General features: G+C 37.4%; 1 protein-coding gene across 4 annotated transcripts in view; it reads left to right on the top strand.

The window, feature by feature from the left end:
• Positions 1–26,915, top strand: part of rptor (regulatory associated protein of MTOR, complex 1) — a 260,643-nt gene that overhangs the window by 214,050 nt on the left and 19,678 nt on the right. For 2 of the 4 annotated variants that reach the window (XM_059560532.1, XM_059560531.1), the window contains exons 26-30: positions 7,187–7,292; positions 13,768–13,882; positions 18,271–18,395; positions 18,486–18,587; positions 23,713–23,760. In XM_059560532.1, the coding sequence (XP_059416515.1) occupies positions 7,187–7,292; positions 13,768–13,882; positions 18,271–18,395; positions 18,486–18,587; positions 23,713–23,760 (496 nt within the window). The remainder of the gene's footprint in view (positions 1–7,186; positions 7,293–13,767; positions 13,883–18,270; positions 18,396–18,485; positions 18,588–23,712; positions 23,761–26,915) is intronic. The other 2 variants (XM_059560530.1, XM_059560529.1) reach the window with 1 other exon arrangement.

Genomic DNA, 26,915 nt, shown 5'->3' with positions numbered 1-26,915 from the left:
CACACAGGGACTGCTCTCTTGGAACTGTGTTTAGCTGACCTGGTATGGTGATACCTTGGCTTGGTTCTGGTGATTGATACCGACTTGGTGCTGGGCAATGTGAACTGCTGCATAGAAAGGGATAGAATAGCTGCTTTGAGGCACTGTTATTCTCCACATCATAAACCTCACCAGCCATGTAAGGAGAGACACATATCCGCAGTACCCAATCTAGATACTGTTTAATGGTCGGATGATTCTGTGTTATGGCCATTTTGATACATGGAGCACAGAACATCTCCCACTGAGGCCATGTTGATGGTCTGGCCTTCTGTAATGACACACTAACTCAAAAATCAGTTAGGACCCAGTTGTGGGCATTTTTTTTTGCAAAATCTTAATAAGGTAGGTAAAACAGGTAAGTTGGCTTTAACAAAAGAGGTAGATGCCAACTGATGAATAAAACATGTAAAAGTCACTTTATTCTTAAGGGAACAGAAGGTATATCCACAGCAGCAGGGACTACAAATAAGGATCTTGTCATTACAGGTAAGTATCAGCAGGTAATAGTCTTTCTCTTCCCAAAGAATCTTTAGTAAACAGTACGTTGATGTGTGAGTGTGTTTGTGTCTGTGTGAAAGTCCACAGTTCGGAAGTGTGGAGGGGATATTACTGTTTTTATTAGTTTTCTGTTTCGGGTATTGTAGGTTCTCCACAGCAGGTGAGCACAGATCCCACTAGAGTACATTGGGCTCTCATGCCACCTTCATTTTGGAGGGCTCTGGCAGTGCTCCTCCTGTTCCTCCTTGCACAAAGGAGCAGGCGCAGTCCTGCTGCTGGGTTGTTGTCCTTCTTTAATCTTGTCAAGCTCTCCTTTTGTAATGGCCCATCTCCTGATCTTTCATTCATATTCTTGAAACTGTGCTAGAAGACATATTAAATCTTGCTACAACACATATGGATGTGCCATCTTGGAGAAGGTTGAACACTTTTGCGACCTGATTGGGTTGCAGGTACTGCCTCATGCTACAGGTAGTGAGAAGGAAACTAACAAAACACAAAACTAGATACAAATTAATCTGGAAGGATAAGGAGAAAGCAATTTTCTGCTCCCACCGTCTTGCTGTTGCCATTCCATATCCTTAAATGAAAATGAGCTGGTGCTCCCGCCTCCTTTCCAACACTCTGTTGGAATTGGGCTACTTTAACACTGGTGCCGCGGGTTGTTTTTACATGTCCGCAGGAGGGTTTTGTGGGCATACCGGTGTTATGGTGCCCATGTTACTGACCTCACACATTGCTTCCAAACACATTTTGTAACAGCCACATTCCTATTCATGATCATTCTGGTAGCATGTAAAGGCAGCATTAGCGAAAACAGCCATTGACAGTGGTAACTTTAGCAACGTTAGCCCTACAGAGAGCCAAGAATCTCTTTTGGAAAACAAAATATGATGCGTGATGCATTTTATGGCACCTTTAAATGTTTTTTTGTTGTTGTTTGTTTTTGTTTTTTTTTTGTTTTTTGAGCAGTAAAGTTGTGTACAAGGTTGTGAATATATATTGAGGGTGGGGTGGGGGGATGATGGGTATTGGTTAGATGGAGGTCAACCATTATTTCAACCTGCCTGTTCTCAACCAGGATGCATATATATCTAGCAGGGGTGTTCATTTCCTCAACACGTCATACAATGAAAGTTTCCAAACCAAACACAGAATTTAGTCCAGAGAGTTTAAATGGATAGTTTACCTTCAGTTGCTGGTCCCCATTGACCTGCATAAGGTTTATTTTTTTATTTTTTTTCCTCCTCTCTCTTCATACTATGGAATTCACTGGGGACCAGCAACTGAAGATGAACTATCCATTTAATAATGACATTGATGTAGTTATTATGTAATTACAGAATAATTATTATAGTTCCCTCTTGAGTCAATTACTTGAGTCAATTATTTTGTCTTTATTTTAAATATTTTCTATTAAATATTGTGTAAATATTTAGATTTAATTTCATCACTTTTATGTCATTATATAATTACAGTTTTATGTGTTTTATCAGTTATTGGCAACACTGCTCTCTAAATATTATAATGGATTCAGTCATTTAAAAAAAAAAATCTGTATTGTTCAACCTCTACTTACAACAGCGCATAAAAAAGCCAGTGTTCTTGCTGCTATATAAAAAGGAACAACATGTACAACTTGTGCAGTATTTCAGAAAGTATACTAAACAGAGAACATTCTGGATATAAGTTGGAAATGTGCATAATGGATAACAAAGATAAGAACTCTATTCTAGTCTATTAGAGTGATGTGTGTTAGTACATATTGGTGACTTGACTATGAATGAGCATTTAAATGTGACAGAATAATAACCACTCTTGAGGATACCATTAACTAAGACATATTCACAGTCCCAGCTGGGCAAGTAATCACATTTACAAGCTCACTGCTTTATTTCCACATGAAAAAACAAAAACAAATTATTGATTCATATTACGAGATTGATATGGAGCCACAGAGCTCCAGGAAGAGAGACAGGTGTGATTTCTTTCCCTGCTTGAGGAGCTTGGACTTGGACTTGCGGCATGGGATCAGCCCCTCCCTGGAGCTACAATCTGGAAGACTGGATCGATCAGGGATAATTAGCTAGTGCTGTGATTCTCTCTCTGGGCTTCAGCTCTTTGTGTGCATCGTTGAATACTTTATTTAGCTTATTTTTCAATTTTCTCATTCTTACAAATGGAGAGGCAGAGTTTGGGGAGAGGAAGAAATAATATCAGTCACACTTTTTAGAAATTTGACAGACACGGAAAATAGAGTGAGAGACCACAGTCGAGATTCCTAGTCGAGAACCATAAGTCTTTATTCTCTTATTTCATGAAGTTTGCATCTTTGATTCTGTTAATTTCGTCTTTATTACTGTGAAGCTGCTTTGAAACAATATCTATTGCTTAAAGCACAATATTTAGATGATTTAGATTTAATCATTTAGCAGACACTTTTATCCAAAGCGACTTACAAATGAGGACATTGGAAGCAATCAAAAACAACAAAAGAACAATGATATATAAGTGTTAAAACAAGTCTCAGTTAGCTTAAACGCAGTACACGTAGCAAGGGCTTTTAAATAATATAATAAGTAAAAATAATAGAAAAAGAATAGAGCAAGCTAGTCTTAGAGGTCTTATATATATATATAACTGTATAATAAAAAAGAATAAAAAAGAAAATGGATAGAATACAAAAAAGTTTTTTTTTTTTTAAAGAATAGAATTAGAATAGTGAGTGCTAAAGTTAGAGGGTCAAATAAAGATGGAAGAGATGTGTTTTAAGCCGATTCTTGACAGTGGCTTAGGACTCAGCTGCTCGGATTGAGTTGGGCAGGTCATTCCACCAGTAGGGAACATTTAATTTAAAAGTCTGTAAAAGTGACATTGTGCTTTTTTGGGATGGCACAATCAAGTGACGTTCACTTCCGGAATGCAAGCTTGTAGAGGACACATAAGTCTGAAGTAATGAATTTAGTTAAAGGGGTGCAGAGCCAGTGGTGGTTTTGTATGCAAACATCAATGCCTTGAATTTTATGCTAGCAGCTATTGGTAGCCAGTGCAAATTGATAAACAGAGGTGTGACGTGTATTCTTTTCGGCTCATTAAAAATTTATCTTGCTGCAGCATTCTGGATTAATTGTAAAGGTTTGATAGAACTGGTTGGAAGACCTGCCAAGAGAGCATTGCAATAGTCCAGCCTTGACAGAACAAGAGCTTGAACAAGAAGTTGAGCAGCATGTTCCGAAAGAAAGGGCCTGATCTTCTTAATGTTGAATAAAGCAAATCTGCAGGACTGGACAGTTTTAGCAATGTGGTCTTAGAAAGTTAGCTGATCAACAATCATAATTCCAAGGTTTCTGGCTGTTTTTGAAGGAGTTATGGTTGATGTGCCTAACTGGATGGTGAAATTGTGATGAAACGATGGGTTTGCTGGAACCACAAGCAGTTCTGTCTTGGCAAGGTTGAGTTGAAGGTGATGGTCCTTCATCCAGTAAGAAATGTCTGTTAGACAAGTTGAGATGTGAGCAGCTACTGTCAGGTCATCAGGATGGAGTGAGTGGTAGAGTTGAGTGTCATCAGCATAGCAGTGGTATGAAAAGCCATGCTTCTGAATGACAGAACCTAATGATGTCATGTAGACAGAGAAGAGAAGTGGTCCAAGAACTGAGCCCTGAGGCACCCCAGTAGTGAGATCTTGTGACTTGGACACCTCACCTCTCCAAGATACTTTAAAGGACCTATCTGATCTGGAAGACTCAAACCTCTGGAGTGCCATTCCTGAGATGCCCTATGTCAATAGTGTTGACAGGAGGATTTGGTAGTTAACCGTGTCAAAAGCAAGATAAGTATTGAAGATTTGGATTCCGCTCTTGCCAGTCTTAGGGCTTCAACAACTCAGAGCAAGGCAGACTCGGTTGAATGTCCACTTCTGAAACCAGATTGGTTGCTGTCAAGGAGGTTGTTCTATGTGAGAAAGGCAGAGACTTGGTTGAACACAGCTTGTTCAAGTGTTTATACAATGAAAGGAAGAAGGGAAACTGGTCTGTAGTTCTCTAAAAGAGGTGGGTTGAGTGGGGGTTTATTAATTAGTGGAGTTATACAAACCTGTCTAAATGATGAGGGAAAAACAGCAGTGTGGAGGGATATATTAATGATGTGAGTGAGTGCAGGTACAGCTGCAGGAGAAGTGGCTTGAAGGAGATGAGATGGAATAGGATCAAGCAGACAAGTAGTAGGATGATTAGAAAGGATGAGTTTGGAGACTTCTGCCTCAGAGAGTGTAGAGAAGGATGAGTATGAGTGTATGTTTGCTGGTGAGATGTGCTTGACGGATTGTGGTGTGGAAAATAGTGCACTGATGTTTTTAATTTTATTAATGAAAAACGTGGCAAAGTCGTCAGCTATTAGAGATGAAGCAGGAGGGGGAGGAGGAGGACAAAGGAGCGAGGAAAATGTTTTAAAAAGCATGCGAGATAGTCAAGTCAAGTCACCTTTATTTATATAGCGCTTTAAACAAAATACATTGCATCAAAGCAACTGAACAACATTCATTAGGAAAACAGTGTGTCAGTAATACAAAATGAGAGTTAAATTCAGTGATGTCATCTCTGTTCAGTTTAAATAGTGTCTGTGCATTTATTTGCAATCAAGTCAACGATATCATTGTAGATGAAGTGACCCCAACTAAGCAAGCCAGAGGCGACAGCGGCAAGGAACCGAAACTCCATCGGTGACAGAATGGAGAAAAAAATCCTTGGGAGAAACCAGGCTCAGTTGGAGGCCCAGTTCTCCTCTGACCAGACGAAACCAGCAGTTCAATTCCAGGCTCCAGCAAAGTCAGATTGTGCAGAAGAATCATCTGTTTCCTGTGGTCTTGTCCTGGTGGTCATCTGAGACAAAGTCTTTACAGGGGATCTGTATCTGAGGCTCTAGTTGTGCTGGTCTCCGCTATCTTCCAGGGATGTAGAGGTCCTTTCTAGGTGCGGATCCACCATCTGGATCCGGATGACTGCAGTGACCCTCTGATCTGGATACAGACTGGATCTGGTGGCTACGGTGACCTCGGAATAAGAGAGAAACAGACTAATATTAGCATAGATGCCATTCTTCTAATGATGTAGAAAGTACATCGGGTGTTATGGGAAGTGTTCCCGGTTCCGGTTTACTTAATTAATGCAGCCTAAAAATCCTTTAACGGATTTGGATATTAGAAGCATATTAGTGTGTTATGTGTAAGCCAGGTTAAAGAGATGGGTCTTTAATCTAGATCTAAACTGCAAGTATGGTAGTATGTCCTTTTAGCAGTGGAGACATTAGCAGAGAAGGAAGTGACTGATACACTGTGACTGATACAGTGTCAGCAGTATTTTTGGATTTGTGCCACACCCTTTCAGCAGCTCTAAGCTTTAGAAGACAAGGGCCAAACAGTGTCTAAACAACATGTGGAGGGGTAAGTGATGGGTCAGGGACTATGTTGAGGTTAAGAGTGAGGAGGAAGTGATCCGAGGTGTGTAGTGGAATAACCAGTGCATGATCAATGGAGCAGTGTCGTGTGTAAATAAGGTCTAGTTGGTTGCCTGATTTGTGAGTAGCAGTAATTGACACTCGGGTGAGATCAAAAGAGGCAAGCAGAGTGTGGAAGTCCGCAGATAGAGGTTTATCTAGGTGGATGTTGAAATCTCCAAGCATAACTAGTGGAGTACTATCCTCAGGAAAGGTTGAGAGCAGCACATCTAATTCATCCAAAAAATTACCTAGTGCTCCTGGGGGTCGATAGACAATGACAAAATGTATTTTAAGAGGGTAGGTAACAGTAACTGAATGAGATTCAAAGGAGCTGTTGATACCCAAAGATGAAAAAGGATTAAATTTCCAATCATTAGAGATGAGCAGACCAGTACCTCCACCTCTTCCAGTCAAACGGGGGAACTGTTGGAGAGTGCTGCAGGTGTAGCAGTGTCCTCTGGTTTGATCCAGGTCTCTATAAGGGCCATGAGATTAAGCTTTGAATGACTAATAATAGAAGTAATGAAGTTTGTTTACAGCAGACTGGCAATTCCAGAGACCAATAGAAAAAGAAAGTAGTGTATTAGCAGACATAGGCAAAGTGTGCAGGTTGTTAAGATTGAGCTGCCTGCATTGTGTGATGCGTGGTTTGCGAGTGGTAGTCATAGTAGGGATCTGGAAACACATAGTAAGAATTGGTTATAAAAACCGGTGTACCTTGCCCGGTAGAGTCGATGGTCTTTACATAAGGAGGGCTTAACAGGAGGGCTGCCTCGACCACTGGCACGGTATACTAACCTTTATAATACACATCAGATAAAACAGAAATTGAATTCAGCTGAACAGACTTTACTGTTTATCACAACAAAGGTCTGAGCAAGCGCACAACACTGACAACGTATGAGATACGAGACCAAATGCAGCACGTCTCAACACAGTAAACAAACAAGTGTTTCCTAGCAACGACAACTGTGCTAAACAATAATGAGACAAGAAATAAATACATTTACGATCTGCTTTTAGCTTCTTTAAGTTTCAGTTCTCACAATTGTCAAAGCTGCATGTTTACATTTGAATGTTTGTGGTTTTAAACAATGTGACTCTTTTGGTGCTCCATCATTTGAAAATGTAATTCTTTCTTCTCTTTCAGATTCCAGAAGAGCATGACTTGGAGAGTCAAGTTCGTAAGGAGAGAGAGTGGAGATTCTTACGCAATTCACAAGTACGCAGACAAAGCCAACGCATCATTCAAAGAGGTACTGGTTTCCAACTGTATGCATGAAACTACCATGCTGTCTTATTTTAGCAATTTTCAGTCATATGTGGACATAACATATAAAACCTAACAAACTTTTTAGTTGACTTTATTTAACCCTCTGGAGTCAATTAACGCATATACGCATTATGAATCATGATAACCCTAAAAAGAACTTAAATTACAGTTTTGTAATACACTTTCAGTTTTGATCGTACAGATAAGAGCAATACATCAGTCGAATCTGTAAAGGGTCTACTTTTTTTTGCATACAGACATAATAACAACAAAACTTTGTGCATTTATAAAATAAAGATAACAAACAAGATGTGCTGTCTGCAGCCTTTGTCTGCGCTGATCTTCATTTAGGCACGCGTCATTAAAATGAACTGTAACTCAGTGAATACTCAACGAAGAGACATGAGAGATATATCTAGTTTTAAACTAAACAAGTGCTGGCGAAAACAAATATTCTGTGATCAAGTAATCTATATGAAAACAACGCGATGTCCGTTTTTCACGTCTCCCTTCATTATCTTCTAATGCGACCACACCCCCGTGCTGAACGCGCTATTCAGATTCTAGTGTTTCACTGAAGCGCGTGGCTTGAATACGCCCATACAACAGAAGACAATGCAGCAAGACTGTTCTTCGAGTTTTTTTTTATTTTACTGTTTGCTTCGCAATGAGAGGAATAAGACATAATTCACCCCAAAAAGATGTGATGTGGTTGAGGATTTGAGATTTGGATTTCCTCGGGGAAAAAAAAGAATGAAGCACTTTATTCAATAGAGATCATAAACATGCGTAAGTCTCTTTTTATTTATTTATATACTTGTACTAGTTTTCACATAACATGTAAACATTTTACTAGTTAAACTTTTTCCAAAGACTTTTTCCAAACTATAATTCCTGACTAAATGTATAATCAAGTGAAACATTATGAAGTTTCACTAACAATATACAGTACTATACAATTCAAAAGCTTGATGTAATACAACCCCCCCCCCCCCCCAAAAAAAAAAGAAAAACCTGAAAAATATTCTCAGCTCTTTTCAACATTAATAATAATAATGATAATAATAACAATAAATGTTTTGTTTTGTTTGTTTTTTTTTTGGTAGAAAATCAGATTTTTTTTTTAAGGATTTCTGAAGGATTGTGTGACTGGAGTATTGATGCAAAAAATTCAGTTTGAAAGTCAGCCTTGATTGTTCATAATAAACTGTTTAACTGCACTTGCAAGTGGATATTAAATTATTTTGTGGGATCATTAAATATATTCTAAATAAACTAAAAACATAAAATTATATACATTTATTTAGTCCTCACATTCTTTCTTGTAACTCTTCCCCTCTCAGTGACACAGCTGACAGAACGGGTCATTATGCAGCTCATTATGTGGGCCTTTGTCTTCTCAGGTGTAAATCACAATGACATTCATGATAGTGGACGCCTACTCGCATATGACTTTTACCAACAAAAAGTGTTGGAAAATAAAAATTCTAGGCTACAAGCTCCAGTTCTCAAAAGTCCCGGGAACCAATGTTCTGTATGTGTTTTATGGCCTTATTCAAGTGATTTAAAAAATTTTGTTTTTCCACTAACCACGCATAACATTTTTTTTTCTCAAAAACACAATCATGTACATACTTGCCGCTCACTTATTATTATAGCCCAGTTTGGGCTGATTACAGTGAGATTAGACTTTTAGATGTTTATAAGAAACTGAAAAAAGCACAGATATCAGGGCATGACAAAACTTCTCCAGGCCCCAAAAATACCCTTAGACTCCTTAGACAAAAATTGTTGATTTTAACTGTAAAAATCTAGTTATCTTTACTATTTGCGTATTATAACTTTGTTACTCAGAAAACCCAAGTTAAAGGGATAGTTCACCGGAAAATGAAAATGTTATGTTTATCTGCTTACCCCCAGGGCATGCAAGATGTAGGTGACTTTGTTTCTTTAGTAGAACACAAACTGAGATTTTTAAGTCAAACCATTGCATTCTATCACTCTTTTAATGTAAGCGGATGGGAATCACGGTTAAAACATACAATAAAACTAGAAAAAAACATAGACAACCAATATCAAATTCAACCCTGCGGCTTGTGATGATACATTGATGTGTAAAGACACAAAACAAGAAACTGTGCAAGAAACTGAACAGTATTAATATCATTTACCTCTGATTCAAGCAATGTCCGAACTGTTAGAACTCTCCTGAGCATGTGCTCCTATGTGCGTTCTTCTCAGCAGCAGGTGCGTGAGGTGCGTTTGCATTTGAGATTGTAGATAGAGTGTCAGTGGTCCATTTGATAGATAGGTGTAAATACTGAGAACTGAGCAATTCCAAGTTGGAATAAATGTTTCATTAGTTATCTCAACTTAAATAACTGGGTTATTTTGACAACTAGTATATTTAACTTAAAATGAATTAGTTGCTGAAATTGAAAAAAAAATTTTTTTTTTTTTTTTTTTAGTTTACATGCTTTTATGTAAAGTTAACTAATTAGATTTTACAGTGTAGTAAGGGAGACTGGGGGCAATTGTAACTTTAAATACTACTTGAAATACACTAGTCATATTTTGAAACAAGAAACAAATATAAAAAAATAAAATTGATATATTTTCACGAATAAGGACAAGACCATTATATTAAATTAAGTTAAATGCAAGAAGTCAGAGAGTTACAATTGCCCCCTTGGTGGGGCGATTGTAACATTGTTTGGAGGAAATTGTAACACTGAAAAATATGTCATTAACCACTGTATCTCAAATAAAGAGACACCCCTCGCTGCAGACTGTAGCATAACATTGTGACGTCACGTACCTATGTCAGGTATGTGTTTACTGTGCTTGCGCAAATTGACGTATGGTATGTCTATCAGTGATGCGCGGGTCAATGTATAAACAACCCGCACCCGACCAATGTTTTCAACTAACCCGCCCACAACTCGGACCGCAAAAAAAGAAAAAGAAAATATTGAACGCGTTCACCATGAACGCCAGAGAGAAATGCACATTTCATAAGGATTACATAATCAGAGAGTAGCCTATTTATTTTGGCTTTTCGTTTAAAAGTAGACATTTCAAGCTTTCTGTAATATATTGCCTATATTTCTTTTTAAACCCACCGACTAAGAGATTAAGACACTCCCTGACCCAAAATATCAACCAAAGTTTCTACAGCTTTTTTCTAAGCTATTTCAGAATCTGGAAAAATTACTGTGGCTAACTTTTTACTGCAGTCGGTAGAGTGATATGAATGTGTGTGATGTACAGCATGATAAATGCTCGTCCCTTCTGCTGCCGAAACTTTGTCAGTCTGTGGGTAATTTGGTTTATTGAAAAACGATTGCACTGATTTGCATGTTTCTTGATGATGTGCCTTTTTTCTGTGGTACTCGCATGCACCATGTCGCTTCACGTCATATTTTCCACCATGTTCCACAGACAAACTGCTTTTGCATAAAATGCAAAAAGCTCTCTATGCTTCGCCATCTACAGGTCTTAACCAAGAGTATGTTGCGGTCCATTCGCTATTAAAAGTGCATCTTCTCTTTTTCGTGGCCACACTGGCCGTGGCTGCTTAACCTGACCGAACAGCGCGTGCGTTCTCCAATTTGAGATTGTTGACAATGTTGAGGAGGCGTTCATACACCAGTCAACAGTTTGATTGACGTGCGACTCTGCTTATCGACTAACGCTTTTATTGCTCTCCTCTGAACTATTGGACATAAGTTAACAGTACGCCCATGGACGTATCCGTGTATTTATTAGGCAGGGTCGAATGAAAAAGTGGGACAGATGCTGAATTTGCATGAGGCGGGACAAAGGGTAAAATTGATGTACAGTACAACATAAAGTGTCACTCTATAATCGCGCCAGTTATTCAGCCAATAAAGTGCAGGCCTATGTATTTCAAAATTGTGTCTAGTACTATATAAATTACTAAGGTATAATTGGCATCTTTATTTCAAATGACCCGACTGACCGCGACCCGAATATCATTAAAAATATTTTTTCATAACGGCGGGTAACCGTGGATGACCGCAGGCACCCGCTCATTTCAGATCAACCCGCGCATCACTGATGTCTATAACACACATGCGCATTAACGTGGTAAAAGCACATGCGTGAGTAATTTGCATTGCGTGATGACATTTGGTTGTAAAATGCATACGCATACTTAACAGAATACTCAAATAAAATGTAAAAGTATTAAAGAACGCTAAGGTGGAAAAAAAGAAAGAGAAAAACAACCGTAAAATATAATACAGCAAACAGCAGATATCCATTACTTTAACCATGTTTCAGGTAAAATTATATGTAATTAGTTTATTTTGTAATATCGGTGTAGTATTTTATTTACAATATATTAACATTCTGTTGCACTTTACTTCACTGTTTATATTGTAATATTACACTTTAATGGCACCTTATACATTTCTTATTGGGCTAGTCAACATTACAAAAGATAAAGAGCAGTCATCAACTCTAGTGTCACAGATGGTGTGTTGTTCACAATTTGATGCGGTCGACCAGGATTTGAATCTGCCTTTTTCAAATTACATCAGAAAAGCATTTTATTTTCAACAAAAATGAAAGAAAAATCAAAAAGTTATTGTCCCAATAAGGTAGCATCCATTTAATAATTTTAATTAAAATTATAATTTACACTCAATGAGTTAGTGCATACTGTTTTGTAATGTACTACAATACTGAGGTGCAGATAATTGCCACTATTTGCAATAAGTAGTATAAATTGCAGAAAATTCTGAAATTCACCTCCATCACTGATAAAACAATCAATCAAGCAGTAGCCCTAAAATTCTTTGAATGAATAAAACCCATACAGGACTCCCATCCTGCTATTCCCCACATACCCAGTTGGGCAGTCTTTAAAAATCTCACTGCACCGTAGGCACTGGGTCAGTGAACATGGCAGCTGGAACTCCTGGTTGTATTGCCCAGAAAATGCACTCCAGTTCACACCTATTTAACATAAAAGAACAAACAATATTAAAGCAATATTAAATCAATTTGAAGAAATGCAGAAGAGCCATACAAGGAAAATATTTTAAATGTATTTTTAAATATATTATAGGATTGTGTTAGAAAGTGTTATTTGCTTTGTCTGTAAAGTACCTAAGAGATTTAATTTATAACCAGCATTAACATCAGCTAAATTAAGTTTGTCAAGCCAAAATTTAGGTTGGCTTGAGAAAGCATAACCTGAAAGTATGAAGTTTTTCAATATGAAAATTGTACAGTTGAGGGCAATACAGTCTATCAGAGAAAGAAAAAACAGATAGTTGAGAGGACACCAACAGAAAGATGAAAAGAGACAGACACTCAAATACTTTTTACAATACTCACTACATGGTAAGGAGTTAAAGAACAATCTAGCCACATGAAGTGGGTCTCTTTTATGAATTTCTTCTCACTGACAAGTGTCCCTAAAATGTCATATGAAGTTACTTGAAGGTAAATTTTTAGGAGTGACACTTTACAATAAGGTGTTATTGGTAAACACTAGTTAATGTTTTAAATAACATGAACTCACAATGAACAATATATATATATTTTTTTTGGCAATGCATGCAACCATAAATGGAATTACTTTTATTAATAAAGTCTTTCTGCTCTATTATAAGACATCTTAAAGCTCATTTTGGGTGAAATCAGACTTTTAAAGACCAGCAGAATCCCTGTCACTTCGAATACTATATCATAAAACATATCATAAATGTGTGTATAGATGTCACTGTGCTACAGTCTGCAGTGAGGAGTACTTACAAATAAAAGCCTACCTCAGAGTTATCACTTCACTGCTATAGTATCTAAAAATTTTACTTAAGGAAAAGTCTATCCCTGGTCTGCAGTAAATCTTTATCAGGATTGCTTTTGATCTCTGTACATTAGATGCTTTTGAGTAATAATAATGTGGAGTTTCACAAGTGGAACTTGGTGAACAAGTTATGTGCTGTAGATTTTGTGTGTGAAAGCCCCAAGCTTAAAGAAAGAGAAGTGCTTGGCTCCCTGGCTGAAGTCAGCGTCTCAAACAGAATGGCTAACATGCTTACGTCAGTGCCAGCTCACTCAGACAGAAGTGCGCAGGACTGATTGCGTCAGAGTGGAGGATCCTGCTCACTCTCATGTGTCTTTCTCCTTTCATCACTCTCTCCACCATCCTCCGCTCTGAAGCCGAAAGTGGGGCTGCCCTCATTCAGTCTAGCTGGAGGAACTGAATCAAACCCTCAATTCCCTCTGAGGTCCCTTCATGCATGTTTTTTTTTTTTCTCATCTGCAAGTCTCACACTGAAGTTCAGTAGTGTCACCCTCATTAATTTTTCTTCAAAAACTTGTAAACCAAAAGACTGCTGTGGTCATTATTCAAGCTCAACATTTCAGTGACTAAACCTGTTGTATCTGATCAACATTCTTATCCATCCCTCTCGTGGTTTTAGGAGTGACACGGTTAGATGATCAGATCTTCATCAACAGAAACCCAGGAGTTCCATCAGTGGTGAAGTTTCATCCATTTAACCCCTGCATCGCTGTAGCTGATAAAGACTCAATCTGGTGAGTGACAGTAACATACATAACCAAATTAATCTACAATCATAACCCTTTGAAAGAGAAGCCAACGTAAGCAGTCACAGCCTAGAACAATGTTTCCCATAAATTATGTAGACTCTGCTGGCAAACCAGTCTTATTTGCCCTGCATAAGTTTCATATTGAACCGATAAAATAAATAAATAAATATATATATATATATATATATATATATATATATATATATATATATATATACAGTACAGACCAAAAGTTTGGAAACATTACTATTTTTAATGTTTTTGAAAGAAGTTCTTCTGCTCATCAAGCCTGCATTTATTTGATCAAAAATACAGAAAAAACAGTAATATTGTGAAATATTATTACAACTTAAAATAATAGTTTTCTATTTGAATATACTTTAAAAAAAAGAATTTATTCCTGTGATGCAAAGCTGAATTTTCAGCATCATTACTCCAGTCTTCAGTGTCACATGTAACATCCAGTTAGTGTTAATTTCGTCAGACGAGATGAGACGAAATATGTTCGTCAACAACCTTTTTTTTCATGACTAAGACGAGACGATGACAAGACTGCACCACTGTCCAAAAACGCTGACTAAGACTAAATTAACATGTATTATTGTTGACGAAAAAAGACGAGACGTAAATGTTTTGCATAAAATAAAAACTAAGATAAAATCTCTCTTCATTTTCATCTACAATCGTCTCTGCTTTTTCATCAACTGTTACGCCTTTAAAAATTCAGAACGAGTTTGCGGCTTCGCGCTGTTGATCAAGTTACAGGTCTCATACTCCTGTTGCTGCCAGCCTGTGGCTGCAACACAAAACTGCTGAACACACAACACCTGAAGCGAACAAGAGTGACGAGTGCCGATGACATGCTTTGTCAAAGGAAGAGGCTCGATATTTGTGTGTTATAGTTAGCAGCGGTCTGTTATCAAGAAGTAAAATAGTGTGTGCGTAAAAAGAATTTGTCCACACGCCGCTCAAAAAATACAAAATAAAAAAAAATTCCTGAGCGCAAGTCCACCGTCGAGGCAGGCTTTTTGTGTTAAATTATATTTCCTGTTGCTGCGCAGGCTCTTTTATTGTATAGGACAGCTTATGTCCCGATGACCGGTCTTTGCATTACGATTAAAAGCAGTATCAATAAAGTAAAAAATTGTGATCAGGTTAATCATTTGTGAATGTGTCTCCTAAACAGTGTTGGGAAGGTTACTTTGGAAATGTAATAGGTTACAGATTACAAGTTACCCTATTTAAAATGTAATAGTAGTGTAACTTTTTTAATTACTTTAATAAAGTAATGTAACTAATTACTTTTGAGTACATTTTGATTACTTTTATAAATTTTTAATGAATGTTAATTTGCAACTGTTAATCATCTTCAACCATTTTACACCATGCAGGTTTAACCTTAACAGTAGTGCTCAATACTGTCAGACTTTCATCATTCTTCATCACCTGAATTAAGATGATCAAATTTGAACACATCCACCACACAATCAGACTTTAGTACTGCCTTTTACTTAGAGATTGATCTGAAGTTCAAAGCAGATTTAAAATCAAAAGAAATAGTTTATAGATACTGTTTTTGAAACCAAATCTTTGCATAACTACAGGCATCTAACTGCATTTAACAATGGTTTGGGGAAAAATAGTTAATAAAAAAATAAAAGCATATACATCAACTCAAATACGGTTATCTAATAAGCATGTGTCCTATTTTGTGTACTAAACTCCTGAAACATTGGTGTCTTTTTGAAACACTGCTGTCTCTTTGTATATGATATGATGATAGTTTCTCAAAATAAGTAAAAAATGCTCATGAAGTGACTGTTCTAGAGATTAATTTCCATGAGGGGCGGACTGGGAAAAAAAAATAGGCTGGGAAATCTCACACTCATACACCCACAACCCATTCTGAAACATGGACAACCCTATTTTTTTTTGGACCTGACATGAAAAAGATTTAACTCCTTAGGTTGGGGACATGCAACGTAATTAAGAGTTCTCTCCTGAACTGCACCTTCACTTCCATTATCCATCCATCTCTCTCATGACTTTAATACTGAAGGCAAATGAATTACCACTTGTATTTATTTTTACTACAAATTCCATAGTTAAACCACGGTTAGTGCCATATACCATAGGCTACATTAATTTTCCTCAGGGTTGTGTTTTTGTATCCACTAGCTCCCCCTAAACCTATGATAAAATATGATGATTTGTCTGCTAACTTACTACTGTAACATTACAATAGATAATAATGACGTCGTTTATACAGTATTTTGAGTGATTGCGAGCAATGTGCTGCTGCTGCTGCTTGACTAAGTAAACAAAGACAAAACTACATTAGCATATTTACAGATGAAACTGACCTGCACCTGAAACCCTGAACAGAAGTGGCGCTTCTCTGCTCCAGCTGTGCGCTTACACAGTTCACTCCGGTCTCTCTCTCTCGCATTGAATACTCGGAGTCTGATCCAAACCGTTCGGCGGAGGCGCGGAGAGCGCGCGAGCCCAACCATTGCCAGTCACGACTAACCGATTCATGATTTATTAGGGATTTAATTATCGAATGGCGGATTCGGAAATAATCGCTTTAGTATATTCGGCCTGCAATTATACAATAACGATATTAAAGTAGAAGTCCAAATCGTCTGCCAGGCCACCGGGAATAGTCCCGGTTCTCCCGATGTCCAGTCAGCGCCTGATTTCCACAGACAGAACGTGCAGGATTCATATTCAGTCTTATGACTGGATTCTACGAATGTGTTTTCCGCGTCTCGGAGATTATGGGCCATATGTCTTAGTGCAATTTGGGAAAGAAATAAGCTGTATGTGGATGTGTGTAAATATTCAAATGTAATCCTCTTTGTAATCGTTACAATTTTCATAAGTAACTGTAATTTAATTACTAATTTTTTCTTAGTAACTGTAACTGATTACTGTTACATTTATTTTGTAATTAAATTACGTAACGCCGTTACATGTAACTAGTTACTCCCCAACACTGCTCCTAAATCAGAATGTGAAAACCAGACACATTTAACATTTGCATCCAACAAAAATCATTCAACAAGTGTATTTTGTCACGTAATTATGACATTTAACCAATGTTTGAGATACGTGAAACACTTTTTTTACTGAAATGTTTATCAGTAATAATGTGTTATTAAAAAAAAAACACTAAAAATTTTTGACTAAAACTAGACTAAAATTAAAAGACTTTTAGTCGACTAAGATACCTTGAGTTTTCTTTTGACTAAAACTAGACTAAAATGACGAGACTTTTAGTCGACTAAAACTCGACTGACAAAAAAGATATGTGAATGACTAAATATGACTAAAACTAACAAGGACATAGACCTAAATTAAAAATAGGTGACGAAATTAACACCACATCCAGTCTATCACATGATCATTTAGAAATCATTCTAATATTCTGATTTATTATGAGTGTTGGAAACAGTTCTGCTGTCTAATATATTTGATGAATAAAAGGTTAAAAAGAACTGCATTTATTCAAAATAAAAAAAATTCTAATAATATATATTCTAATAATATATATTCTTTACTATCACTTTTTATCTTTTTCTGTCAAACTCTTTCAAGTGAAGAAAAAAAAAAAGCAATTAAGACAACATTGTAATTTTACCACTGTAGTTTGAAATAAAATACTATAATTATTTTAAATTATACTTTTTTTTTTACTTACATTTATTTATCCAGCTGAATTACAATATAAAGTACCAAGATCCCAAGTCTCACATAATTCTGTTGGGAAACACTATAGAATCTGATTTGTTATAAATCTCCTAATGATCATGGTAAGCCATATTTAGGTAATCTTTGCCCCTTTTCTCTGTCAGAACTTTTGAATATGAGTGCGCCAAGACAGAATTTTAAATACCGTCTCTGATTTAAACATGAAGTTTTAAAGTACATGAATATTACTATAATTTTTTTTTCTATATAAAATTTGGATCAAAACACTAATGCAGTGATTCTTTTATCATAACTCAGAAATGATGAGAGCGTCTCTGTTGTGTTGTACATGCTTAAAAAAATGCTGTTTGTTACAACGTATTGGTACCGGTGTATTGTTGCATATTAAAATTATTCAAAATAATTCCCCCTTCCACTAAGAAAATCATAAAACCTGATTATTTTCAACAAAAATTGTCAAACCATATTGCTTATAGGTGTAACATATTTTGTATCATATATTATTATAATGTTATCTGTTCATTAGTGACATGTATTTGGAATGTTACCCTTGTCATGTATGCTAATATTCTTCCTGAACCCAAAGCTAGCAATCTAGCTTAATGTGCATACAGAGACATTGTGAACTATTACAACTGTGTTCTCTGTTTGTGGAACAGTTTTTGGGACTGGGAGAAAGGAGAGAGGTTGGATTATTTCTACAATGGGAACCCACGATACACACGCATTACAGCTATGGAGTACCTTAATGGACATGACTGCTCTCTCCTCCTCACTGCCACTGGTCAGTTCACCTATCATGTTGATGCAAAGTTTGATCAGTTCAAGTTTGTCACTTTCTATGCTGACTTGCACCATGCCACTTTTTGTTCAGATGATGGAGCTTTGCGAATTTGGAAGAATTTTGCTGACCAGAGGAATCCAGAGATGGTCACAGCGTGGCAGGGGCTGTCCGACATGCTGCCCACCACACGAGGTTTGCTTTCACACTCATACACTCTCTGTGCGGATACCGCTCTTCTTCTGTCATCAAAGTTTCTTTTCCCCCCGTCTACTCTCTGCTCGGCCAGTGTTTGGAAAAAGCTGTCGGAATTTCCAGTCTACTTGCATGACGCGGGACTGTAGAGATGCCCATGGGTGCTCTGGTACGAAAGCAGAATGTTATTTATTATATTAGTTATAGTTTTGTGGGTCTATTAAAAATAATTTCAGTTTGGTGTTATTTAAAAAAAAAAAAATTGGCAGATGTTTATTTCACAGTTGTTTGTGTTGGACAACATTTGTGCGATTTGTATTTATTATCCTATCTGGAACTTTTGCTTTTTTTGAGTATGCGTATAATTTACATTACACATTAAAGGTGCAATAGGTAATTCTTCAGAAACATTTTTTGTTATGCTGGTTGAAAGTCTCCTCACATCCTAATAGCAGTCATTAAGTTAAGTGGTCTAAATGTATTTATCTGTATTTATATATTCTTCCGATCTTCCTTCCTGGTATTGTAGTACTTTTAAAGTTTTCTCACCGGTGAATAGAGGTCTTCACGGGTCCAAAAATGTGTGCCCGAACCCAAAAGAGACCCGTAATGTACTACACTGAACCGACCCGGACCCGTCTATTATTTCAAAAGCTGGACCCGGACCCGTGTAGATCCGAGGTCTTCACGGGTCCAAAAATTTGTGCCCGAACCCGAAAGAGACCCGTAATGTACTACACCGAACCAACCCAGACCCGTCTATTATTTGAAAGCTGGACCCGAACCCGCTGGAAAGACACAGACCCGACTGGACCCAATTGTCACATATTCCACCTTAAATTGCTATTACAAGTCAATAAACCTGTCGCTTACCTAATTTAAGGAGCCGTAGTCTCTCTTCATTGTACCTGACTGCCTGTGAAGCATTACAATCCTCCAACAAGAAAGTTATCCATGTTATTCCGCTCGTTATTCCAAGTTCAAGCTGATTCCACTCATTATTTCAGCTTCAAAAGTCCACTAGATGTCACGTTGATGGATGACAAATGCAACTGTGCACATGTACATTCTGACTCAAGTTAACTCGCATAATAACTTCGACTGTTTGCCCTTTTGAACTATAATAATCATTGCTTATTTACTGCCATGGCCGCTCACGTTATTTATTTGCTATCATCTCTGTGCTGTCTGCTCTGCGTCGAATCTGAATCTGACCACTAAAACTTTAAGATTAAACGGTTAATTTATATGATCATAAAAATGGGAGAAAACGTAAAGCGCGGTTTGTCCCTCACTGGTTGCCATAGAAACATGACTCGCGCTCGAGACTGCACATGCTGCTAGCTGGATCAACCTAAAATATGCTTTTTAACGCAATTTGAGCGTCATAGAAAACATTCACATGGCGGTTCACCTCAGATTTAGTTGCTGATTTGAAATATATTAAATATGAGTGTGTCAAGTCTGCAAGCATTATTACTGTGCGTGCACTTGCATTAACTCTGAGTCTGCATGCTCTGCTTCTAAGGGCAGAGAGAGAGAGAGAGAGATCGTTTTTTTTTTTTGGCTCACACTTTTCTTTTCCTAATTTTACAAGTTGCAAGTTACAAAAAACACTAGCAGTGTGTGATCACGGCCGGGTGTTTTCCGAGTCCGATGACTCCAATCGCATGGCTATTACTCACAATGTTAAACAGACCCGGGACCCGAAGTAATAGATTCGGACCCGGCTGATCATTTAAAATATAGACCCGAACCCATACGGGTCCCGGGTCGATGGGTCTTGGGTGCACTGTGAAGACCTCTACCGGTGAATGACACATAATGTAGCCAGCAGTTTCCAATTCAAGTCCTCGTGCCCCCCACTCTGGTCTAACTTAGCTAACACACCCGATTCAGATAACTGGCTGGAATTGGGAACTGCTGATGTAGCCTATTGTAGTTATGTTGTCTCTTTTATTCTGGTCTGCGAGTGTAAATGCATTCATTGAGTGTGGCTTTGGACGGTGATTGCAGGGAGGGTGGGACATTCACTTTCAGTGCTATCAGGCTAAAGTTAGCATTCTCCCAGAACTCCTACTGCACCTTTAAACTACATAATGGCTTATTAGCCTACTTTTGTTCAACACATTTATATATTTTTTTCAGTTATGTGTGTCAGTTTTCCGTGATTAATATTAGTTCTGTACCACCTTCTTTTCTGTTTGTGAACAGACTGAAAATCTTACGAAGACTTTAAAATTCAGATCACTGCCAAATAATTGTTGTTGTGTATGTTGAAGTTAAGCCTCTTCATATCAGATTACAAAAACTGACAAGAATAAACAAAATAATAATATAATCCCAGAGGCTTTTCATTATTCCAGATGGATGATATCAAAACAAGACGAGCCTCATAGACCATGAAGCCTACCTGCTTCATCTGTTGTATCTAGATGAATTTATCTCATAACCTGGTTATTCCTGGTGGGACTTCAAGAAATTAAATTGCACATTGAAGTGAGCTGAAGGACAAGCCAAAGTCAGCATGAGTCAGACCAGGACTGACATTAGTTGTCAGCAGTAGGGCTTATCCCAACCTGTCAGTTAAACCCAGTTAGAATCACAGACACACTGATTTTATTTGTGTGTGTGTGTGTGTGTGTGTGTGTGTGTGTGTGTGTGTGTGTGTGTGTGTGTGTGTGTGTGTGTGTGTGTGTGTGTGTGTGCGCGCGCGTGTGTGTGCGCGCGTGTGTATGTGCACGTGTATGTGTGCAGTCAGCCTCAACTTTAAGATGCATTTTTAGGAATAGTTCACCTCATCTACAGTATACCCCATGCTTTACAAAAAATTATTTTTGTGTTCTTTATTCCTGTAGAACATTAGGCAGAGCATTAAGACAATCGCAAACAACATAATTAGATATAAACTGTCACTGTCAAAAAGGACAAAAAAGGTAAATAGTTCATATAACTCATTTTAATAGCTTTGTATGAAAAATGGATTGCAATGCATTATTCTCTGAAAGTCTTGACTTCCTAACTCATATGTCTCATTTGCACTTCGACGTTCAAACTTGATACTGTCACAATAACAAGTGAAATGTGCTTCTGTTCAAAATTGCATACTGCATAGTACTACTCAATGTCTCTCCATATTCTGTATACTGCACATTATGCAAAAGAATGCAGCTAACCAGATGACCTACTAGATTTTCCAGTGTGTGCCGTAAGCAAGAGCACAATTTAAAATATTGAATCCCACTAGTAGTTGTGTTTGGACTGCCTCATGACATATTTGCATAAAAATGGATCAAACATGACACAAATTAAACTTTTGCATATTTTGTACTGTTTTATATACTGTGCGCTAAACAGTATACCACAGCAAACACAGCCTTTGTGAGCACAGTATGGCAGGCGAGCAATGGCGGAATGCAAGATATTCAGTTAATTACTTACATTTTAGTCTGTTCTTCACAAATAGATATCATAGAGCTGATCTCAGAACACTCATTAAAACTGGTTTTAAGGACAGCTGCTGGGAGAAAGACCAGTGGCATAATCTGAGCTAGGTCATGCCTCCATCAGAACAGAAAATTGAAGGAAATCCTAGAATGTCTTCATGACCTTACCACTGACTCCTAGCCATCTAGCAATTTATGAATATAATTTCTACATGAAAAGGCATGTTGTACATAAATCCATGCTGTATGGCACTTTTACCTCAACTTTAAAGTGAAATGTTTTCATTTCAAGAATGTGTAAGTAAAAGATCTGTAGCTTTAATAGAAATCATAAATGTTTGTGTCCTTCAAGTTTGATTGTTGTAGCCCTCATCCTTAGTGCTGTTTCTTATTCCTTTGATCCCTACATAAAGGAGGAACAAGGCTTCTGTCAGCAGTATGACAATGCTTGCATACAATACTTGCTAAAGGCCAATAATTATTTTAAAAGTGCCTGTTTGTCATACTGTTCTTTAGTATACTTTAATACAATGGTTCCCAACCATGTTCTTGGAGTCACCCTAATATTTTACATTTTGCATTTCTCCTTAATAAAATACATCTGATTCAACTCCACTCTTAGTAGAGACTTCAGGAACATGGTTGGGAACCCCAACCGAACGAGATCTCCTAGTGTTTAACATACCCATTGTTGTAGTTAAATATTGTATATCATATATAGCATGTATAGCATAGTAGTTTTAAATAATATATTCTTACATGCATTGAACTCCCAATTTTTTCCATTTACATAAAAAATACACTCACAAATTATCATCCTGATAATCTTTATTTACCAAATAAATGAATCCATATCATAACAAACAATAAAAAAATATATACAATTATATATATATATATATATATATATATATATATATATATATATATATATATATACAACTATAAAATATAAATTATAAACACAAGGAGATTCTTGAGTTTCTAGCTTTTGTGAAGAACTCCTGCACATCTGTGCTACTTTTAAAGTGGGCAAAAAAGTTTTGGCTCTGAGAGCTGATTTCAGCCTTGCTATTCGTCTCCCTGTGAAAAAAACCTGATTTACTTGGCAGCTGTCATGCTGGGAAACCACAGCCTTGTTCTCCCTCCCTTTCCTGCAGTGTGTGAATGTGTGGATGTAGATAAGATATGAGGTGAATTAAGTTCAGGTGGAATATAAGTGTGCTTCATATCTCTGGGTGTGTGTGTATTCACCAGTGTGTGTGAGAGAGCCTGTTTCGATGTGTGTGTATGTGTGTCTGATAGGCCTGGTTTCAAATGCTGCCCTGAAACATTGTGCCACACTTTGATAATGTAATGCCACATGAAGTGTTGATTGGCCAAGTGTGCACTGAGGGCGCATAGTATCCACTAGGGATACATTCTGGAGCACCCTTCTGAAATCCAAATTGAAAGATGAAACACCCTGCTGTCTTGTGGACTTCACTGACATTTTTGTAAAGGCTAGCGGAAGACCACAAGTGTACATAAAGTGCCCTGTTTGTGACGGCTACAGATCACATGCTGGCTGTGTGCTTACGTTTTTGCTAACATGGTGGTGTCCTCTGGCTAATATACTGACCGGCCCTCCTGATCTCCTTCTTGTGCTCTTCCCCTCTCTTCCTCTTCTTCTTTTACAGGTTTGGCCCGACGGGTCTCAATCTATCTTGACAGAAGTAAACAGGGAGGTGAGTGCTTCTCTCTCTTCTTTTTCTTCAGCCTATTTGGTGTTTGTGGCACTAAACATCTGATATTTTCCTGTTCCCAATATAGCCTAACATTCTTTTCTGCATTCATTTGATTGGCTCTCTTTATTCTTACTTCAATTCTGATTGGTGTAAGTCAGCACTGACCAATATTTATATTTTTTCTTAATTTTTAAGCACTAGTTTTGGTGAAAAATAGTTCTGTACAAAAGTAATTAAAAGTAACTTAAGTACAGAGCTCATTTTAGTACAGAGAAACAAATGATAGTGTGGTGCTCCATTTAACTGATGAAACCAGAACTAAATTAGCTAAAATTTACAAACACACAGGAATGTAGAATCTGTAGGAATTTGAATGGTTTTTATAGAAATCTGGATTTTGTGCTGGCTTTCTCATTGCTCAACACACTTCTAATGAAAATAATAATAAAAAATTTTTATAATTTGCTTTAAGTAAGATTCCCTGATCAACATTACCATCAACATAAGTGTATAAATCAGAAACTGTGTGTGTGCACGTGTGAAGAATCTTGAAGATTCAAGATTTTTATTCGTCCCATACACGATTATATAGAGAACATATAACCAGCAGTGATTACTCACATTTCACTGCTGGTTATATATTCTCTATATAATTGTGTATGTGACGAATAAAAATCTAGAATCATATGTGTATATTGTGCTACCGGATGAAGAGAATATATGTATGTGTTGATAAGAATGATGACATTTTGTGTGGAAAATATATTCTAGGTGTGTGTGTGCTGTACACAAACATCTTTTTGCATATCAATTAGTTAAACTGTTGAAAGTTCATATTAATTACTAGGTCTGAGTTTATTCACTTAAGCATAACGCTGGAATTCCAAACAGTGAAGACAAACCAAATTCTAGATAAATGTGCTTTATAAAGTTTTTATTCCTGATGTGAAATTCTCTCTTGGCTTCAGCAGTCTTCAGCATATCTCAGCAGTATTTGGAGGGATGAATGTGAGGGGATTTTCTCTTTCCTAAGATTGGATTTTTGATAGACAGCAGAAGTTTTGAAAGTAGGGCAGCAGTGCTACAGTTCAAGCATTTCCTGATCCACCGAACTTTTGACTATGTTTTTGGGCACTCATATAAGAGTGTTCTTTAGTCTTATGATTGATCAGCATCGGAGAATGACAGCCAGTCAGTCAGAACTGAACCAGGGCTCCAGACCAGTCAGGACAAAATTACCCACTTGTCCTCCATATGGTGCTGTTAGCATGAAAGCTGAAGCTTTGCAGCAAATTGGAAGTTTGTTTTGGTCAGTTTAATCTAGAGGTCTACCCAGGCAATAAACTGAAGCCGGAAGCCCTGTGACCCGACCAGTGCTGTCAAATTATAAGACAGAACCCAACCTGAACCTGAATCTCTCACTCTCAAGGGGCAGTTACACTGCACTTTTCACCCCACTAACTTCCATTCATAAGCATGGGAATGCGTCAGATCGGAAACGTAAGCTCATGTGAAAAATTTTGCATTCAGCTGCGTTCCAGAGTTCAAGTTTGGTGAACTCTGACCTGCAAATTTGCATCACGTGAAGACGTGTGACCAGTAGAAGATCGATAAGTCCCTGTGTGACCTGTCTGTACAGAAATTGAAAAATGGAGGCACAGAGTCCTATTTTATATAATACATCTTTAAAAGATTATAAAAATCAAATAAAAAATAAGGTGCATGGTTCGCAGTGTCAATGGAAACAGGAACAGATGGTATATTTGAATGCTGACACATTTTATAATTTTTTGTGTATATATATATATATATATATATATATATAGAGAGAGAGAGAGAGAGAGAGAAGGGAGAGTGTGTACAATACAAAAGACACCGTACAAGCACATCAGAATTCATGTTGTAATAACTGAGGGGAAACCTTGGTGCCTGATGTTGTATTTGCTCCCACCCATATTTGCAGCAGCTTCCGAAATTTTTTTACACGTTCAGAGTCTAGTGTGACCGCTCCTTCAGTCTGTTTCCTAATCAAGTGAGTAGACCCCAACACATGAATTCTCAGCACTCTTACTAAAATATAAGAGTGCATTTTTGCACAAAATGAGTTGAAATTAATTGTAAAAATTAAATCATAAAATTGTTTATAAATAAATAACCAAAGCAACTCAAGCCTTTATATAGACTTTATATGGACACCATATTGTAAAATTCTAGAAACGTTCAAATGACTGTGCCTTGGTGTACAAGCAAAGGTAAATAGAGAAGATTTTAGTGTAGAGGCACTTAACTGGCCTGCACAAAGACCTGAACCCCACTGAACATTTTAAGTTGAATTACAATGCCAAAATCAGTGTCTGATGCAGAATATTCTGCTCTTGTGTCTAAATGCAAGAACATCACAAGCTTATTTTACCTTAAAATGGAATGCCTTTCAGAAAAGTGTCAAAGTCAAAGTCACCTTTATTTATATAGCGCTTTAAACAAAATACATTGCGTCAAAGCAACTGAACAACATTCATTAGGAAAACAGTGTCAATAATGAAAAAATGATAGTTAAAGGCAGTTCATTATTGAATTCAGTTATGTCATCTCTGTTCAATTAAATAGTGTCTTTGCATTTATTTGCAATCAAGTCAACGATATCGCTGTAGATGAAGTGTCCCCAACTAAGCAAGCCAGAGGCGACAGCGGCAAGGAACCGAAACTCCATCGGTGACAGAATGGAGAAAAAAACCTTGGGAGAAACCAGGCTCAGTTGGGGGGCCAGTTCTCCTCTGACCAGACGAAACCAGTAGTTCGATTCCAGGCTGCAGCAAAGTCAGATTGTGCAGAAGAATCATCTGTTTCCTGTGGTCTTGTCCTGGTGCTCCTTTGACACAAGGTCTTTACAGGGGATCTGTATCTGGGGCTCTAGTTGTCCTGGTCTCCGCTGTCTTTCAGGGATGTAGAGGTCCTTTCTAGGTGCTGATCCAGCATCTGGTCTGGATACATACTGGATCCGGGTGACTGCAGTGACCCTCTGATCTGGACACAGACTGGATCTGGTGGCCACGGTGACCTCGGAACAAAAGAGAAACAGACAAATATTAGCGTAGATGCCATTCTTCTAATGATGTAGCAAGTACATAGGGTGTTATGGGAAGTGTTTCCGGTTC

This window comes from Carassius carassius, chromosome 10 (assembly GCF_963082965.1).
Source record: "Carassius carassius chromosome 10, fCarCar2.1, whole genome shotgun sequence".
Classification (NCBI taxonomy): domain Eukaryota; kingdom Metazoa; phylum Chordata; class Actinopteri; order Cypriniformes; family Cyprinidae; genus Carassius; species Carassius carassius.
This window is presented reverse-complemented; position numbering and strand designations above follow the sequence as displayed.